Below are 20,101 nucleotides of genomic sequence, written 5' to 3' on the forward strand. Positions count from 1 at the left end.
AAATAAATAACACCAAATCTTTTTCCTAAAGATGTATGTATGCATGTATGTATGCATGCATGCATGCATACAAGAACTGGGGTGCAAGCCAGAGATGCTGGGGGGGGGGGCGGGTGAGAGGATTCACCAGAGACAGAGTGGGAAAAGAGAACAGGCAGATGGACTGAAATACACTGCTGAGGTGTAAGGGCAGGAATGGGCACAGGGCAGGTTTTCTGTGATCCCATGCAGACACGGTAAAGGAGGAGTCAGAGTCCTGGAGCCCTCGGTGACTTTTGCAGGCTTTTATTTGGATTGACCAGGTGCACGGCAGGCAAGGGTGCTGGGGGGCGCTGGGAGGCCTCCCAGCCCCCCAGGAAGTCTTTTTTTTTTTTTTTAAGATTTATTTACTTTATTTTTATTTATACACGCACTGGGTACAGTCAGAAGCACGGGAGGGTGAGAGAATTCACCAGAGCCAGAGCAGGGAGCAGAGCAGGCAGAAGGACCAAGGTACACTGCTGAGGGGAGCAGCGGGCGGCGGGGGAGGTCTGCGCGCCATGTGGGACCCTCCTCGGTGGCCGGGGAGCAGCCGGGGATCGAACTGGTGCCTCGGAGGCTGCGGGCAGCTTCGCAGCCCAGCGCTCAACCGCTGCACCACCGGGGAGGGCCCCCACCCCCCCCCCCCCCCCAGCAAGTCTTCACTCTATCTGGGCTCTCCGGCCTTCTCTCGGCTTCTGCTCTCGCGTGGTTCTGCTTCTGCTTCTCTGCTTCTCTTCGCTCGGCTTCTGCTGACGTCCCCGCGCCGCCGCCCCTGAAAGCCCAGTCTCAGCCCGGGTGAATCCCATCTACATAGGCCCAGACCCTATTCCAGGTGCCCGCCATCAGGCATGCATTCGGGACCACAGGGTTCCATCCTCTATCCTAATGGCGGGAGGGCAGAAAACCCTGATACTTCTTACCTTACCCTACATGAGGGGAGCAGCAGGCGAGTCAGCAGAGGTCTGCTGCGCCATGCGGGTCACCTCCCTGGCCGGCCGGGAAATGGAACGCATGCTGCAGTGGCTGCGCACAGCTTCATAGGTTGCGTCTTAAGCCCTTGCTCCACCAGGGAGACCCCAAATAACAACAAATCTTTTTTTTTTTTTTTTAAAGATTTATTTATTTATTTATACAAGCACTGGGTACAGTCAGAAGTGCGGGAGGGTGAGAGAATTCACCAGAGCCAGAGCGGGGAGCACAGCAGGCAGAAGCACCAAAGTACACTGCTGAGGGGAGCAGCGGGCGGCAGGAGAGGTCTGTGCGCCATGTGGGACCCTCCTCCGGTGGCCTGGGAGCAGCCGGGGATCGAACCGGCGCTGCAGAGGCTGCGGGCAGCTACACAACCCAACGCTCAACCGCTGCGCCACCAGGGAGGCCCAACAACAAATCTTAAAGAAAAAAGAAACTGCCAGGCAGGTGAAACCTCTCAGAGGGATTCTTATTTTACAGTTTTCCACAAACTGGGTGTCCGCGCGGTGGAGCTCACTTCAGACTCCTCCAGGCGGCGCCTAGCATCCTGCCACCTGTCCCCATCCTTTTTTACAGGAATCCTGTGTGAGCACATGTGTTTCCTACCCCGCCCACCAAATTAGGGGCGGGGGTGGGGGTTGGGGGGGGCTCTGACCTGTCCTTGGGGAGACTGGGTTGGGGGGAACTCTGTGCCCATGACACCCAGTGTAAGGAAAATGAGTAAATCAGGCTACTTTTCGCCTTCCACACAACAGACAGCCCGTACGTTGCAACGCTATGTTTTCCAACATTTGGGCATCTAGCAAGCAACAGGTTTGCAACAAAGTATCGGCTGTGCGGCTATGGGCTCTTCACGGTGTGAAGGGGCCTTGGGCAGTGGAAGCGCTGTCCTGCCTCTCTCAGCATTGGAGTCCCTCTGGCTCTGCCTGCCCACCTGCCTGTAGGGCCCCCCACCCCCACCCCCGTCTCAGCATGAAAGGAAGGAATGCAAAAATATGCCAGAGGCGCCACAATTCCTTCCTCTGCGAGAACTGACAATGAACCTAGCCGGCCTGCAATGTTTGCAGGACACCCAGCCTTTCCCGTGGGAAGCGGGTGGGCTCAGGCCAGGGAGCAGAGATGGAGAGCACTCTCTAGAAGAGCATGGGAAGGCGAGTGGTGATTACCGAAAGAAGACCTGCCACCAGGGCAGAGTGCCAAAGAGCGGACACTTTGGTTTTTTTTTTTCTGTTGTTTCACGGTTGAAGAGAATTGCACAGATCGCCGGCCCTCGCCCGACGCCGCTGCCGCCTGGCCTGCGGAAGCTGAGGACCGTACACCCTCCCCCCACCCCCACCCACCCAGCGAGGGGGACTCGAGGGTGGGGGGTTGGCACTGGAGCCGGGGAGGGCGGTGGCCTGGGAGGAGACGCCAGCTCAGGCCTACCTAGGTCAAAGCTCCGCCTTTCTCCGGAGGCGAGGGAGGAGCGCGCTCTACATTTGAATGGGAAACGCTCCCCCCCGGTGGGGCCCACACCTCCCCGTTCGTCCCCCTCCCCCAGAGAGTCTACTGTTCCTCCTAAGGTGCTGGGGGGTTGGGGGTGTGTTCCTGAGTCAGGCACAACGTTGGGCTTTGCTGCCACGCAATCTGCATTTTCACAGGACCACCCCCTCCCCCACGCCAAGTGAATCCTCTGTCCATTCCTTTGAGTAGCAAGGCTCTAGGGATCTAGTAGCAAGGTTAACATGGGTGAGTAATCCTCTCCGGCGCCTCTCCCCGCCCCGCCCCGCCCCTCCCCTCCCTCAATCTTGCATGATAGGTTTCATCCGCAGCCGTTTTAATGAACGTGATTATCTTCAGGAATTAGGACCTGGCGATGAGAGAACGACAACAAAAACCTTTAAGGTAGCGAAGTGAAAAAAATCGCAAAAATGCAAGGGAGTTTGGGACTCCCTGGTGGCGCAAGGGGTTAAGCACCACACCATGCAGCAGTCCACAGCCTCTGCAGCACAAGTTCTCCATCCCCCCCCCCCCACATGGCGAGGCAGACCTCTCCTCCTGTCTTGCCCCCTGCTCCCCCCGCCCCCCCCCCTACAGCAGTGTGTTTCAGTCCGTCTGCCTGTTCTGCTCCCCACTCTGTCTCCGGTGAATCCTCTCACCTTCCCCTCCGCCCCCCATCTCTGGCCCGTACCCCAGCTCTTGTATGCATAAATCAATCAATGAATCAATAAATCTTAAAAAAAAAAAATACAAGCGAGTTTATTTTAAAGACGGAGATGCATTTATTCAACGACTCAGGAACTATGGGCACCTGACCGGTGGAAAGGGGGCTAGTTCTGCCTCTCTCAGAGTTGGAGTCTCTCTGGCTCTGCCTGCCCGCCCGCCCGCACGCCTGTCTCAGCATTGAAGGACTGCAAAAATATGCCGAGAGTTCCACGATTCTCCTGTCCTCTGCGAGAAGTGACAGTGACTCTACTGGGTCTGGGATGATTGCATGACAGACGTCAAGGTCATGAAAGAGGGAATTATCTCAGGCTGAGGTCACCTGCCTATGGGGGCGGGGGGGGGGGGGGAGGTCTGGAGGCCAGCGACCCCATCTTCCTTCCTTTGGGAAATTGGAAAAGATGAGCCCATTGTTGCGGGGTAGGAGAAAATAACATCCTGGTTCCATTTGGAAACACATTGGTGGGGGGTCGGGTGCTGCAGCTTCTGAGTCAGCAGAGGGGTTGAAGGCCAAGTTAGTGAAAGGTTCGGCAGGGAAAGACGAGGAGGAGGAGGACGACGAGATTTATCAGCAGCATTCTCGTCCTTAGGTGGGCTTCCTACCAGATGCTTCTTCACCCTAGCAACTCTGGTCCCTGCCAGACCTTTCAGTTAGGTTTGGTAAGAAGTCTTGCTGGTCCTCACACAGCGCCTCCATGCGGGGTCTGTAGTTTTTGTTTGTTTGTTTTTCTTTTTTAAAAGATTTATTTATTTATGCATACAAGAACTGGGGTACAGGCCAGAGGCATGGGAGGTGAGAGGATTCACAGGAGACAGAGTGGGGAACAGAACAGGCAGATTGATGGAAATACACTGCTGAAAGGAGCAGCGGGCAAGTCACGAGAGGTCTGCTGGGGATCGAACTCGGGCAGCAGTGGCGGTGGGTGGATAGCTTCATAGGTTCCTTCTTAAACCCTTGCGTCACCGAGGAGGCCCCGGAAGCCCTCTTTAAGAAGCACCCCCTTACTGGCAGATAGGCCAATTCCTCACTGACCTCTCTTTTGAATGACGTGAAAATAACTTCTAGAAGATCTTTATGCGGTCACAGCTTTTCGATTGACTCTTCATCCCTGAAATGGATCATCATGACTATTTCGTGGGGAACTTCCCCGCCCCCCCTACTTTTTTTTTTTTTTTAATTTTTTATTTGTTTATACAAGCACTGGGTACAGTCAGAAGTGCGGGAGGGTGAGAGAATTCACCAGAGCCAGAGGGCAGAGCAGAGCAGGCAGACTTGATACAGTTAACAAGTTTGTCCTTTCCCCATTTCTTGCAATTCCCCCTTATCTAGCATTAAGAGGACTAACAGCTTGTCTTTCCCATTTGTTGCAGCTCCCCCCTGCCCTTTGAGAAGAAAAACAAGCTGGCGCTCACCGGTTTCCGTGCAGACACCTTCCCCTTCCCTTAATGAATGAGTTGACACCCATGGGCCTCTGAAGACTCCTTCCCCATCTCTGTGCTGACACTTTCCCCCTCCCTTTGATGAAAACCAGCTGGTACCCATCCATCTCCGTGTTGAGCTGGCGCCCACCTGTCTCCGTGTGGACCTCTTCCTCCTCCCCTTCGCGAACCCCTGCCCCTCTCCCCCTAGTATAAATACCCCTGCCCACTGCCAAAGGGCAGGACGGCGGTCTTTTGGACATGAGTCTGCAGCCCTCCTCATTTGTCGACCAATAAAACCGCTTTCCTTTTCCTCAAACTCGGTTTCCTTTTATTGGCTGAGGGAAACTGAGGCCGGCATTCGGTAACAGACTGACGAAGTACACTGCTGAGGGGAGCAGCGGGCGGCAGGAGAGGTCTGCGCGCCATGCGGGTCCCTCGCCCGCCCGGGGATCAAACCGGCCGGCGCTGCAGAAGCTGCGGGCAGCTTTGCAACCCAGCGCTCAACCGCTGCGCCGCCGGGGAGGCCCCGGAAGTAGTTCTTAATCCCGTCACACAGACGCCTTCATCCATAAGCCTTTTGGACTAAAACCAGACTTAGTCCATTATTCATTCCTTCTCTGGCTCTTCTTGTGGCTTTTCTTCGATCTTACGGGAGACTTTGAGTGGCTCCTGCATCTGTGACTGCGATGATGACCTGGTGATTTGGAACGGGATCTGTGCCGTCTATCTCGGGACCAACTGCGATGTCCTCTTGGACTTCTGCTCTGATGCCTTTCTTGGCGAGGGGAGGGTCTCCTCCTTTTGGGAGACCGACTCTGCCTTCTTGGAGACTGGCTCCTACTCCTCCTATAGCGCAGTGTGGGAGAGCGCCAGGGTTTGTCTACGTCTCGGTGGCTCCTGCGGCAGTGATCTGGTGATGGTTCCCATTGCTCAGCTTCCTCTAGTACATCGCGTTTCTGCAGCCGTGGGAGAACGATGTCACAGACTCTCTCTCACTGTGCAGCAGTTCATCAATAAACTCATCTACATGCATCAGTTCAAATTCTCCGTTGGGTTTCTGGATCTTGATTTTTCTGTAGTCATTATACAGAGGCTCCAAGTACTTGTAGCAGTCAGTTGCAGTGCCTGTCAGCCTCATGTAAAGTGCTCCCACCATGCGGACATACTTGAAGTCTTCATTTTTGATAAACTGTACAATGATGTCCTTCTCTGGTTGAATCTGAAGCATCTTCAAGGTCAAACATAGAAAGGGAGTTGGCTTTATGTTGCCACCATAGACGCCACCCACAAACCTTAACTCCATGGCTTTATCTACTGCAAGTTCAGCTGTAAGTCCAAAGCACTCTTCTTTCCAGTATTTGGACTCATAGATTCGCGCTCGAATGATCTTCTCCACCAGATATTGAGGGTTGGTGCCGTGGATGCTGTGCGCATCCTTCACTGTACAGTTTGCCATTTTAGAATGCCTTCAGTTCTATTTCCGTCGGGTCCTTTAATACGTCACATCCGGACTTTTGGGGAAAAAAAACGAAGAGAGAGAGGGAGAGATGGAAAAAATTAAACAGTTTAAGCGACCATCTCGAAACTGGAAACAAAGGGTGGTTATTTTTTTTTAAAAAGAAAGACAAGGAGTGGCGCCTGCAACATCACAAACGACCGGTATAGGCAGCCTGGCAGTTGGTGGGCTTGATGTTGGTTTGAAGAGGAGGTGTTGGGTGTTGGGGGGGGGGGGAGGGGGGCCTGTGAGGAAAGTTTCCTCGGGCCTTCCCTTTCAGCGATAAGCGGTGAGGGTCCCCACCAGACAGAGGCCTTTTGGTTCTATCCCAAGGGGGCAGGTTCATGGTAAAAAAAGGGAAGGGAAGTTAGGGATGCTCGCACAGGCACAAGTGGCAGAGAGAGCTGCCCCTGTAAGGGACGGGTTGGTTTAAAAGAGAGGCCTGCCTAGTCACAGGTGGGCAGTATTGCTTGTGCTGCTTTGCCAAGAGTGGGAGGGAGGCAGGGAGGCATGAAGGGATCAGGCCGGTGAAGAGAAACACCTGCATAATCAGCCGGTTGGCGGGTCGGTGGGTGGGTGGGTGGGTGGGTCGGTCGGTCGGTCGGTCAGTCGGTCGCAGGCAGGTGGGACAGGCAGGCAGTACAGCCACTGTGGCACCTTGCCGGTGCAGAGAAGGCACTGACAAAGAAGTCTTCATCGCCTCGCGGAGAGGTTCATTTCTTTGTGGGACTGTTAACTGCTGTGAAGTTCATTCTCTCTAGGGCTGGCTGGCACCTAAGCATTTTTCCCTCTATATGAGGCCGGGCCGGACCGGGTCGATGGGGAAGGGCCGGTGATTGTTTAACAATGGCCCTCTCCATCTCCCTGTCCCCACCTGGTCTGTGCTTCCCCTCCACATTGTTTGACGACAATGTGTTCATCATTCCTACCCCTACCTCCAGCTTCTGGGCCTTGTGATGCCTCTGAGACATAGGGCAAGTTAGGGTCATTAGGCAGTTTTGCAGGAGGGGACCTCTGAAGAGTTTAGGAAGGCTTCAGAGATAAGGACAACTAGAGGAATGTACCTAATTCCACTGGGAATAATAAACATCCCAGGACCAAGGACAACATTGTGAACGCTGGCCTTGGTTTCCCCCAGGTGATAAAGGGAGGTGGAGTTTGGGGAAATGGAGAGTGGTTTAATTTATGGACAAATTAGGAGGGCAGCAGACTCATGTCTGGAAGACCACCGTCCTCCCCTTTGTCAGAGTGCAGGGATATTTATGCAAGGGGGAGGATGAGAAGGGGTCAGCACCGAGACTGGTGGGCACCAGCCTGTTTTTCTTCAATAGCTGATGTTGAACTTTCTCTTCCCTAAAATGCAGGGGTGCTCATCTGGGAGGCTGGGCCATAAAGATAAATCTATCAAACAAGGGGGAAGATGCAACAAATGGGGAGGGACACACCTGTTAGATAAGGAAGGTAAAGATCCCCCCGCTCAGTAGCAGGTTAAGTGAGAAAGCCTAGAGCTAACCAATCACGAAGAGACTGGTGGAGCTTTAGAATAATGAGGGAAAGAAGGTATATATTCCCTGAGACACGACTCCACTTTGGCTTCCTTGCCCCTCCCTGGCCTGGTTTCATGGCCTGGGAGTCCCACTTCATTTCTGTTCTTTTTCTCCTCAACAAACTTTTTCTTTCTCTAAACAAACCTGCCTCTTCTCGCTTGCTTGCCTGAGCGTCTGCGAAGGTCCTGCTGCGGCTTCATGACACACCAACCCGTGGTGGTCTGGTGGCTGGGACTTGGCGCTGCACCTGCAGCCTGGGATCTGTTCCTGGCTGGGAGACTAGGCCTGACAATTCCAGTATCACCTCCTTCCCCAAACTTTCTAGTCTTATCCTCCATGATCATGGCTTGGGGTTCGACTTCAGCTGAGCCACAAATACAGTATCTCGGCTTTAAAAATAACACCAGTATCCCTGCCTCAGAATATATCTTTAAAATCTCACGGGGATCTGGAAGAGGCAGCGCATCGAATCTGTAAATGGCATTAGGGGATGTGGCCATTTTATTTATTTTTTTAATATTCATTTATGCATACAAGAACTGGGGTACAGGCCAGAAAGGTGGGGGTGGGGGTAAGGGTGGTGATAGGATTCACCAGAGACAGAGTGGGGAACAGAGCAGGCAGATGGACTGAAGTACACTGCTGAGGGGAGCAGCGGGCGAGACAGGAGAGGTCTGCTGCACCATGTGGGTAGCTCCTTGGCCGGGGATCGAACTCGTGCTGCAGTGGCTGTGGATTGCTTCATAGGTTGCGTCTTAACCCCTTGCGCCACCATGGAGGCCCGATGTGGCCGTTTTAACGTGAGTCTTTTAGTATTCAGCGCGTGTCTATATGTGTGTGCGTGCGTGTGTGTGCGTGCGTGTGTGCGCGTGTGTGCGTGCGTGCGTGCGTGTGTGTGTGTGTGTGTGTGTGTGTGTGTGTGTGTGTCTGTCCTGTCTGTCTCTCTCCTCTTTGGAGCTTTTTTTTTTTTTTTTTTTTTTGTGGGACCCTCGCCAGTGGCCAGGGAATCGAACTGGCACTGCAGAGGCTTTAGGCAGCCTCGCAAAACCCAGCGCTCAACCGCTGCGCCACCAGGGGAGGCCCCTCTTTGGAGCTTGATGGGTCACTCCACCGAAATCCCAGGAGGCTTACTTCCTGGCGGTTGAAACAGATGGTGTCATGGAACAAGGACCCCTCCCCCCAAACACACACACACACACACACACACACACACACACACACACACGCACGCGCGCGCACGCACGCGCGCACTCTAAATCCCATTGTGAGTCTAAGCGACTCCAGGCCAGCCAGCCAGCCATCCACCCAAACCCACCCAACCCCGCCCAACCTCCTGGCATAAACCAAAGGCACTTTTATTGTGAGGAATGTTCTGAGGGCTTTCAGGTTTCCTCCCAGCAGATGGGCTCTGCTGGTTTATTTATGTAACTGTTTATGATGCGCTTCACCAAGACTGCACTGATCCCACAAGATTATCATCCAGCTGGGCAAAGCGGGAAATCAGGACGGCTCTTGGATAGATGAAAACACACCCTAAGGGCATGCATGATCATGAGCCTGATAGCCAGGTGGTGGTGGTGGTGGTGGCGGCGGCGGCGGCGGCGGCGGCGGCGGCGGCGGCGGCGGCGGCGGCAGCCGCGATGGGGGAGGGGGGCTCCAATCCGGATCTCTCGCAGTCTCTCGGGATTAAATTTATTTATTTACACATACAAGAGCTGGGGTGCAGGCAAGAGGTGTGTGTGTGGGCGGGGGGGCGTGGGTGGTGGTGAAGGAATTCACCAGAAAAGAGTGAAGAACAGAAAAGGAGGACTAATTGAAATACACTGCTAAGGGAAGCAGCGGGTGAGATGGGAGACTGCTCTGTTTTGCATTTCCGGAAATTCTTGCTAGCCCCTATTGATGGCCAGGTTCCCATGGCAACCCCATTGGTTCCCCCGCCCCCTCTTCTTAAACTAATTTGCATCTCCCAGCGTTGTTTAGCTGAGCTAGGTGCCCAGACCAAGTCTTCCCTTAATGAAATGATATAAAACACTCCCCCCACCCCCTCACCCCCAGCCCTGCCTCCCACGTTGGGTGCCACCAAGGAAACCCTCAATAACCATGTGTTTTCGAACTGGGGTACAGGCGAGAGGTGTGGGGTGGGGGGTGAGAGGGCCCACCAGAAACAGAGTGGGAAACAAAACAACAGATGTACTGAAATACATTGCCGAGGGAAGCAGCATGTGAGACAAGGAGAGGTCTGCTGCACCATGTGGGTAGCATCTGGCCTGTACCCTTACCCTGGTTCTTGCATAAACAAAAACAAACAAACAAATAAATAAATAAATAAGCCTTTAAAAATAATATAAGAATAATTTGGTTTACATAGATTGATAAATGTGTTACCTTTGTAAACATCATTTAAAAAGTCATTTGGTCATTTATTTTTATTTTAATTTTTTAAAATATTTATTTATTTATTTATTTATTTATTTATTTATTTATTTATACAAGCACTGGGTACAGTCAGAAGCACGGGAGGGTGGGAGAATTCGCCAGAGCCAGAGCGGGGAGCAGAAGAGGCAGACTGACGAAGTACACTGCTGAGGGGAGCAGCGGGCGGCAGGAGAGGTCTGCGCGCCATGTGGGACCCTTGCTGGTGGCCAGGAATTGAACCGGCGCTGCAGAGGCTGTGGGCAGCTTTGCAGCCCAGTGCTCAACCGCTGCGCCACCAGGGGAGGAGGCCCTGGTCATTTATTTCTAGTATCTCAGTTTCTTGTGGTGTTCATGAAAGGAATAACTAGGCCAGGGAGGAGAATGAAGCTAGAATTTTATGTGTGAAAAACAGTGTGCAGTCAGGTGTTGTTCTGTGGATCAGAGGGTGGGCATAAGACCAATAACCCTAAGTCAACTCTTATGGCCATTCTCCTAACTCGTCCCGGTCCCTGACCACACACACCCCTTTATGAGCCTTCCGTTCCTGTGCTTATACATGAACCTTGGTTTTGACCACATTTCCTACCTCCCAGAGCTACGGAGACAGTAGTATTTAAATCACAAGCCTTTAAAATAAAGTCTACTCCACTGTCAATGGCGCAAAAAAACTTGTCAATGGGGTAATGACAACCCAATGTACAAATAGAATTGACTCTTGATTTTTAATTGTGAAATCGAGAGTTGATCCCACTGATGTAATAAGTCACTTAAATTTCCACACTCACATCCTTCAGGTGGGCGTCAGTCTGGGATAGTCCAGACACAGGCTGTTTATTCCCATGCAGCTTCCGGGGCCCACCAGTTCGGGGATAGGTGCTGGGTGTGTTCACTGTGGATTGCAGTGGTGTGACAGCTGGGCTCAGCCCACCGTATCACTCCTCCCCCTCTGTCCTTCATCTTTTATTTTGTCATTGCCAGAACTTTCTGCCATCCCTCACTCCCATCCTCCCCTCCTTTCCATTTTCTCCATAATCTCCCTAGCTCTCTTGATGAGATTTTGATGACCGATGGCTGTGACATCTGTGTCCATAGCCACAGAAGACCCACCTGCTTCTCAGGGCTTTGCTGAACACAAGGGTACCCAGGGACTGCCATCCTTATGTTCTCTGTGCCCTTCAGGCTGTCAAGTCTAGCAGACTTGTTCCAACCCCATCACCTCCACAATCCTTCAAAGACCACTTTTTTTTTTTTTTTTTTTAAAGAGATCGGTCTGCCTGTTCTGTACCCCGCTCTGGCTCTGGTGAATTCTCCAGCCCTCCCGCGCTTCTGACTGTACCCAGTGCTTGATAAATGTGTGTGTGTGCGCGCGCATGCGTGCGTATCTAGCTAGCTAGCTGTCTGTCTACAGATATATCTATATCTGTATATATATATATATAGATATATAAAGGATATATCTTCACTTGTGCATTTATGAGTCTAACCTTGCTTCTCCCCAAAGGTTGTAAGGTCATCTCGTCTCGCTGTCAAATTGATGCTCTCCCCGTCTGAGAACCACTCTTCCTTAGTTTGTTGGTTTTGCCGTGATTTGTTACATCTTTGCATTTGTCTGTTTACGGTTGGTTGCACATATGAGAGAAAACATTTGATTATTTTCTTTTGCCTTCTGACTAAACTCACCGTCAGCCCTACAAATTCCTTCCATGTTGTTCCAAAGAGTATAAGATCATTTTTTCTTCTATCTGAGCAGGATTTCATTGACCATGTATATATATCACAAGTCTCTGTCCACTCGTGTGTTGTTGTGGGGGTATTTGGAATGACTCTGTCTTGATTATGTTGAATGGTGTGCAAAGAACATACACTCGTGTACCTGTGATTTCATGGGGCCCCAAAGTTGACATGTAGGCACATTGAGGTGCGAGAGTCATTTATGTCGTTCACACCTTTCTTCATGGCAAGTTCATGTACAGCACTGTCTTTGTGAGAGAAAATCCCATAGTTATGAGGACTATTTTTGGTATTTGGGAGATGAGATGGATGATTGGCATGGTTGTGATATCACAGAGATTGCCCAGAAACATACAAAATGAAACTATTCTGAGTGAGTGTCAAATTAAGCACATGTTCTCTTCCGTTGCTGTTTGTTCCTTCTTTTCTAAAGCTTTCAGTCCTAAATATTTGGAAGAAATTTCCCCTGTGATTCCTTTTTTTAAAAAACTGATTATTGGCCCTCCCCTGGTGGCGCGGCGGTTGAGCGCTGGGCTGTGAAGCTGCCCGCAGCTTCTGCAGCACCGGTTCGATCCCCGGCTGCCGGGCGAGGGCCCCACATGGCTGGCGCGCAGACCTCTCCTGCAGCGCCCGCTGCTCCCCTCAGCAGTGTATTCCTTGCTCGGTCTGCCTGTTCTGTACCCCGCTCGGGCTCTGGTGAATTCTCTTACCCTCCCGCGCTTCTGACTGTACCCAGTGCTTGTATAAATAAATAAATCTTAAAAATAAATAAGTAGGACCTCCCCGGTGGCGCAGCGGTTGAGCGCTGGGTTGCGAAGCTGCCCACAGCCTCTGCAGCACCGGTTCGATCCCCGGCCACCAGGTGAAGGGCCCACATGGCGCGCAGACCTCTCCTGCAGCGCCCGCTGCTCCCCTCAGCAGTGTACTTCGTCATTCTGCTTGTTCTGTTCCCTGCTCTGGCTCTGGTGAATTCTCTCACCCTCCCACGCTTCTGACTGTACCCAGTGCTTGTATAAATAAATAAATAAATAAATAAATAAACAAACAAACAAATAAATAAATAAATACATCTTTAAAAAATTAAAAAAAAAAACCACAACAACATATTATTTATGCATACAGGAACTGGGGTACAGGCCAGAGGTGTGGGGGGGTGAGAGGGTCCACCAGAAACAAGAGTGGGAAACAAAAACAACAGATATACTGAAATACATTGCCGAGGGAAGCAGCATGTGAGACAAGGAGAGGTCTGCTGCACCATGTGGGTAGCTCCCTGGCTGGGGGGATCCAACTCGTGCTGCAGCAGCTGCGGACAGCTTCATAGGTGTCGTCTGATACCCTTATGCCACCAGCGAGGTCTCCCCGTGCCCGTGATTCTATTCTTTCCTTTCTTCCTTCCTTCCTTCCTTCCTTCCTTCCTTCCTTCCTTCCTTCCTTCCTTCCTTCCTTCCTTCCTTCCTTCCTTTCTTTCTTTCTTTTTTTTTTTTTTAAAGATTTATTTTTATACAAGAACCAGGGTACAGGCCAGAGGTGTGGAGGGTGAGAGGGTTCACCAGAGACAGAGAGCGCTGGGGGGAGGGGGGGGGAAGAGAACAGGCAGATGGACTGAAATACACCGCTGAGGGGAGCAGCGGGCGAGTCGAGAGAGAGAGAGAGAGAGAGAGAGAGAGAGAGAGAGAGAGAGAGAGAGAGAGAGAGAGAGAGAGAGGTCTGCTGCGCCCTGTGGGTTGCTCCCCGGCTGGATCGAACTCGTGCTGCAGTGGCTGCGGATAGTTTCGTAGTAGGTTGTGCCTTAACCCCTTGTGCCACCAGGGAGGCCCAATAACCATGGGTTTTCTTCACCACCCGTGGCCCTGGCAGGAGCACCTGTTAGCTCATGCGGTGTGTGCCTGTGCGTCAAATGTCAATTAGAGGACCTTTGAGGAGGATCTTCCCATAGAGTTAGCCTCTGGAAAACATTTCGCCCTTTGGTGAAGTGCTTCTTCGTCCTCTTCCCTCCTCTCCCTTCCCCTCCCCTTTCCTCTCCTCCCCCCCCCCACCCTCCAGCTTCTTTGCCCTTTTCACCAAGTCTCTTTCTTGCCCAAGGCTGGGTGGGGGCATCCAGGGCTGTCATGCTGTTTGTGGATTTTGTGGCGGTGGTCTATCGACGAGGAGACCGGTCCCGCCGTCTTGGCTTTTCTGGGACCGGCGAGTCCACCCTTTCCTTCGGGGCTGGGTTTGCCGGTTTGGCCAAGCCTGGGCTTCCTCTGGAAGGGGAGTGTGGGGGTGGGTGGTGGGGTTGGGGGCGGGGAGGGGGGGGGAGCGTGCGGGGAGGGAGTGTTGTAGAAATTCTGGCCTTTTACCCAGGCAGAGGAAGAAACAAGCGGTGCTTCAGGAAGGGTGAGGTCAGGAACCACTTTATTACTCATGCAGGAGGTCCCAGACCTGGGTAGCCGCATACGGGTCTGAGCACCTGTTCCAAGACAAACGGTTTCTTTTATACACAGCTCCCTTAGATTGATAGCATCGGTTTTCAGCAGGACACAACCATTTGCTGCCAAGTTCCTAGACAAGGGTGGGGGTGGGGGTGGGGGTGGGGCCCGCGGTGGGCAAAGGGGGAAAGAATCAGGCATTTGGGGGATGGCCTTGGAGAGAAAGAGACCAGCTTGGCCGGCTGCCCAACCTTGTTCAAAATGTAACTGTGGGGGCCTCCCCGGTTGCACAGCTGTTGAGCGCTGGGTTGCGAAGCTGCCCGCGGCCTCTGCAGCGCCGGTTCAATCCCCAGCTGCTCCCCGGCCACCAGAGGAGGGTCCCACATGGCGCGCAGACCTCTCCTGCCGCCCGCTGCTCCCCTCAGCAGTGTACTTCGGTCCTTCTGCCTGCTCTGCTCCCCGCTCTGGCTCTGGTGAATTCTCTCGCCCTCCCAAGCTTCTGACTGTACCCAGTGCTTGTATAAATGAATAAATAAATTTTTTTTTTTAAATGTAACTGTGCACATAAGCAAATAAGCGAGCGCGCTCCACGGCGCTCCATCGAAAAAAATTGACACAATGGTGCTCACGTTGGAGACAGGTGAAATTGAAGACGAGATTGTATCATTGCCACCTCAAGAGAATGCGGGGGTGGGGTGTGAGGGGGTGGGGTGGGGGGAGTAATTATGTTTACATCAGCTGAAACTTAGATGGAAAGCTCTCTAAGGAAAGATTTGTTCAGTGAGCCAACCTGCAGATGACAATGGCTTTGGATCACTCACTGCGCCAGGCCTCAGACCCTTTAGCAGGGAGCTTGGATGACGGTTGGCTTAGCCGGTTCCCTCTCAAGGAGGTCCGGGTTGCCCCGCGGTCTCGGTCGTTCCCTGCGTCCCTGGAACCTGCCTCCCGTGTCGGCCCTGCGGAGGTTCTCTTGTGTGTTACGTCTTCCCGGCTGCCAGGCCGCAGCTCGTGGCCGCAGCTCGTGGCCGCTCTGGGGAGCCGGCCGGCGCTGGCCGCCCGGAGCGAACGGGGGGTGGGGGGGGGGACGGTGGTGGCCGGGACGAGACCGGGCGTCCTTGCGGCCGGCGGTGAGCCCTCGGCGGCCTGAGATCCGGATCGGCCCCGCTGCTGTTCGCGCCGGTTGTCGGGTGCCACCTGGCGGCCGTTTTTATGTCAGCGGCTCTCCGCCGGAGCGCTCGAGCGATTGATGGGAGGAGATTTGGCCGCGTTACCCGAGGCGGAGTTCCGGGAGGCCGGCGGCAGGAGCCGGCTAGATCCGCTCGCATTTGGGAGTGCAGCAGTCTTCCTGGCGGCCGGGATTGCAGGTGCAGGTCTATAGCGGGGTGGCTGTCGCCGCGTCCTCGGGCGGGCTGGGGTGTCTGGGCCGCCCGGGCGGGTTGACCAGCCACCCGCCGGTGACACGCGTCCCTTCCTACGTGGCACGTCCCACCCCACCGGGCCACCGCACCGCGCCACGCTAGCGTGCCGGGGCCTCCGCCGAGAGCAAGGGAAGCGGGTGTCCCGCGGCCGGACGGCCGTTCCTTTGTGTCGCTCCGGAGGTAGGGGACGGGCCCGGTCGTGCAAGGTGGGGCGTTATGGTGCGCCACGGGTCCGGCAGCGGCCGGGGTCCGGGGTCCGGGGTCCGGGGCCCGGAGGTCCGAGGGGACGTCGTCGCCAAGTTCATTTTTCTCTTGCCAAGTTCCTTGCTTTTTCTCTAAGTCCCGGGCGGGGAACCGGGAGCCCGTGAGGAACGGTCCCGCCCTCGCCCGCCTCCCTCTCCCTCGTTCCTCCGTGAACGTTTATCTCCCACGAGTTCCCGTGCTGACGCCGGGGGGCCGGGTGTGCACGTGAGCCGGCGGCACCCCCCCCACCCCGTCGGGCCCTGGTGTTCACCTGCGCCTGCGTGTTGAAGTCATAATCGGCAGCGAGAGTAGAGCGGCCCCCCGCCCCACCCCTCCCGCCGCCGGTGCGAGCGACGCGGGACCCCCGGACCGGTTACGCTCCTGAGGTTGACCAGATAACCCCAGGAGCTCCCGGATCGATGGTGTGGGGTTGTGGGCTGGCGGGGGTCCCCCTTTCCCCCTTCCCCCCTTCCACCAGCGCAGAGCAGCCGCCGCCGCCGCCGCCGCCGCCGCCGCCCCCCCCCCCCCCCACCCCCCACCCCCCCCACCCCCACCCCCCCCCACCCCCCCCCCCCCCACCCCCCCACCCCCCCCCCCCCCGCCGATGGGGTCGTCGCCGGGGTTGATGACCGGGCCACCGTCCTCGGAGGGCCGCGGTGACCTGCAGCTCGGCCGCGTCTCTGGGCACCGTGATATCTTCGGCCCAAAATGTGTATTTTCTGTCACCAGGTAAGTGCTGACACGGTCTCCCTCGACCACTGTGACGAGGGACCGGGGGCCGTCCCGTCCCCTGGGCTCCTCTCGCAGGGGGAGTGGCTTTTGTGCCTGCCTGGGCTTTGACCATCTGGCGCCCTGGCCTCCCTGCTACCTTGCCCGGTTTCGGAGCTTGCCCGCTGGGGCCTGCGTGCCGGCCTTTTTTGGAGTTCAGGGGTGGTCCCCGGTCCGCGGTGCCACCTCCGGCCTCTGGTGCCCGAGGGCGGCGGCGGAAAGCGGCGTGTTGGCGCGGGGGGAGCGTCTTCCATCCTCGCGTGCTCCTGCCGCCGCGGGCACCGCGGTGTGGTCTCGACGCTTTGGGGGATCCCCGCCCCGCCGAAGGCTCCCGTGCTGCGTGTCAGGCAAACTTCTCCGCTTGGGGGGTTCCCGCCGGGACGGCCGCTGTCAACACCCCCTGCTGATCGATGTGGTGATGTCATGCTCTCCTGGGCCGGGCCTAAGCCGCGCCAGACGAGGGACGGACGTTCATGGCGAATGGGACCGCTCTTCTCGCTCTGCCCGCGGGTCCCCGCGTCTCTCCTCCCCGCCTGCTTGGGCGGTGTGTGGGGAGCCGGGGGGGTGCGGAATCCGGCCCCGATCCCGTGCTCCTTCCCCGCCTCGCCGCCTCGCGGTGTGGGCGCGGGGGGGGGTGCGCGCGGGGTCACTGTTTTGACACAGCGTACCTGCTCGCTCTTGCCCCCCCTCCTCGGGGTGGGGCGTGTGTTGTGAGGGCGGCCCTCCCCTCCGCCGCGGTGGCGGGGGCCGCTTCTCCCGCCTCGGCACGCGTCCGCTCGGTCGCGTCCCACCTTGGCCGTCTTGCGGTGCTCCTGGAGCGCTCCGGGTTGTCCTTATCAGGTGCAGGAGGCCGAGTGGCGATGTCGGCCCGGCTCCCGGCGTTGTGCCCCCTCTCCCCTCGGGGTCGCCCGCTCTCGGTGCTTCTTCGGAGGCGCCTGTTTGCTTTTCTTTTGGGGGTCGAGCTCGGTTTAGAAGCGAGGGGCCGGCACGACCGCCTCCCTGCTTAGTTTGTTGTAGGGGGGCGGTGGCCTCGTTGCCCCCGGCTGGCGCGCTGTCGCCGGGGTGTCCCCGATTGGCTTGGCGAGCGCGCGTCCTGTGCCCTTGCCCTTCCCCGCCTTGGGGGGAGGGGGGGGGCCTGCACGTGGGCGTGTGAGCGATCGTGGCGGGCCGTTGTGCGCGCCGCCTCCTCCTACGTTGGAGGGGCCTAGGCGGTGCTGGGATTTTGGGGGCTCTTTGTGAGCCTCTCTCCCGGGACTGGCCACGGACCCGGCCGCGAACGCTCAAGTTGCCTTTTGTGCCTTGGCCATACCGCAGACCCCCCCCACCGTGCCCCCCCGCCACACCGCGGGGGTGGTACGTGTGGTGTTTGGCTTCCCCGCGGCCCCCGAGGAGGAGAAAAGAGAGGGGGCCTTGCCTTGTCGGTGGGGCCGGCGAGCCCTCGGTGAGAAAGCCTTCTCTAGCGATCTTTGCGAAATGCTGGGGGGAAAAGAAAGGGGTAGTCCAGTCACGTCGTGTTTTGGGGTACCCGGATTCCCCGTCGGAGGCTGGCTCCCCTCCCCCTTCTGCGCCCAAGTAGCCACTGGTGGCAGAGTCGCCCCCTTAACTCCTCCGCCTGTGTGTTGGTGGAGTCGAGGGTGTTCCGCCCGGCGGGTGTGTCTTCCCCTTCCCTGCGGTGTGCGGGAAAGGGGGTTGCACCCCTGAGCGCCTGCTCTTTGCTTACCGCGGCCCGCGCCTCCCCCCTCTGGCTCGGGGGAGGGTCCCGCCGGGCCGGGCCTTGGGCTTTTCTGCCGTGTGGCGCGTGGCTTTGTGTTGGGGCCGTCGTCCCAAGCGCGTGTTGCCCGAGGGCGCGCGCGCGGGTTTGTGGGGGGGGGTAGGGGTGCGTTCACCGCCCCCCCCGCCCTGCCCCGCCCCGCCCCCGAGAGCCCGGGCTTCCCTCGTTTCCCGCTCCCCCACGTCCCGGGCTTTAGCCCTGCGGCCTGTGGGTGGTGTTTGCGGTTGCAGGGCGGGGTCGGGCCGCCTCGCTTGCTCGGGGAGGAGGAGCGTGAGTGGCGGTGGCATGGGGACCGTGTGCAAGCCCCCCCGTCGCGGTGGCGGGGTGGGGGAAGAAGGACCTTGAAAGGACTGGGAAGCAGATGGAAAGAAGCGAGCTGTGCCGCCGGCGGGTGCCGCGACGGTTTTCGGCTTGGGGGGGGACCCCCCTGGGGTTTTCGGGGGCTCGGGCCTGCGGGGAAGAGGCTCTCTCGATGGGCTTGGCTGAAGGCCGGCTGGCGCCCCGGGCGTGGGCGCGGGACCGCTCTCGTGTTGTAGCGGTGGGATTCCCGCGCGTGTTTTCCACGGTGGCCTGGCCAGTGCCAGGGGCCCGCCTCTCGAGAGCGCTCCCCTGGGCGCGCTTTGCACCGAGCCCTGCCCTCCCCTGCCTTGGCCGTCGAGGCGCTCGCGTGTGCGTCTCTTCCCGGCGCCGCCGGCCCTCTCTCTCCTCCTTCGGGAGGGGGGTTGTTGGGTCGTGCGTGCGTTGGGGGAAGAGCGTTTCTCTTGCCCAGGGGCTTGCCCGCGCGCGCAGCCCCTGAGCTTTGTGTGCCGGCAGCTTGGCGGTTTGGGGGCTCCCCTGGGCCTCTCCCGTGCGGGGGTGGTTTGCCGGGTTTGGGCCCGTCCAGGGGGCGGTCGGTCGCCGCTCGGTTCCCGCTGGGACCGCCGCGGCGCTCGGAGGCCTGTGGCGGTGAGACCCCCGTGGGTCCGTGCCCTGGCGGCCGGCCGGTTTTCACCCGTGGCGGGGCCGCCCTGGTGCCTGCCTCGGCCGGGCTTGGTCCAGCCCGGGGGGCCCCCCTTCCTCCCTGCCGTGCTTTTTCTTTCTTTGCTCGACGCTTCTCCTCCATCGTCTCTCCTTGCCCGTTCGCGGTCCCTGCCCCCACCCGGCTGTGCCGTCTCTCGGGGGCTTGCCCTGGGCCCGGTGTGCATCGCCGATCACCCACCTCCCGCCCCCCGCAGCGCGCTGCGGCCCGCCGCTCCGCGCCGCGCCACCCCCCTCCCGTCGGGAGGTGGCGGTGGCGGCGTTGCGTGCGGGCGGGTGGGTGCTGGTCTTTCCCGGCCCTGCGCTGTCTTTCCCGCTCGGCCACGGGCGGTGTGAGCTCGAGGCGCGGGACCCCGGCCGGCCGTCGTTGGGCCCGCGGGGAGAGAGGGGTTGGGTCGGCGCGCCCTCGCCGCACGCCCCGGGGTGTTACGGTGTCTGGGGGAGGACCCCGGGGGCTCCGGCCCCCGCCCCGGTCCTTTTCCCCTTTCCCCGACTCCTTGGGGGGCATGTGCGCGCGCGGGTCGCGTGTCCGTCCTTCCCCCCCTCTCCGCGGCCCGCCGGGGTGCCCCGTTCTCGGCTCTCCCGCGCTCAGTGCCGGCGGGTTGCGGTTGTTGGGGGCGCGTGAGATCCGCCGCCCACTCGCCCCTCCACGTCCGCCTCGCCCCCCGCGA

The 20,101-nt window shown here is 57.4% G+C and overlaps 1 protein-coding gene and 1 long non-coding RNA gene across 2 annotated transcripts; both read right to left on the bottom strand.

Annotated features, from left to right (window-relative positions):
* Positions 1-3,545: 3,545 nt before the first annotated feature.
* On the bottom strand, positions 3,546-6,692 carry LOC119233290 (pre-mRNA-splicing factor 38A-like). The gene is given in 3 exon segments (XM_037495542.2): positions 3,546-5,606; positions 5,609-6,125; positions 6,651-6,692. Coding segments are annotated over 2 exon segments (852 nt in total). The 5' UTR covers positions 6,071-6,125; positions 6,651-6,692; the 3' UTR covers positions 3,546-5,216.
* Positions 6,693-11,469: 4,777 nt separating this feature from the next.
* Positions 11,470-14,365, bottom strand: LOC129144936 (uncharacterized). The gene is made up of 3 exons (XR_008549780.1): positions 14,145-14,365; positions 13,867-14,048; positions 11,470-11,680 (listed from the first exon to the last, which is right to left on the bottom strand). It is a non-coding gene; the product is annotated as an uncharacterized LOC129144936 (long non-coding RNA).
* Positions 14,366-20,101: the final 5,736 nt, after the last annotated feature.

This window comes from Talpa occidentalis, unplaced genomic scaffold (assembly GCF_014898055.3).
Source record: "Talpa occidentalis isolate TD23 unplaced genomic scaffold, MPIMG_talOcc4v2.1 talOcc4.72, whole genome shotgun sequence".
Classification (NCBI taxonomy): domain Eukaryota; kingdom Metazoa; phylum Chordata; class Mammalia; order Eulipotyphla; family Talpidae; genus Talpa; species Talpa occidentalis.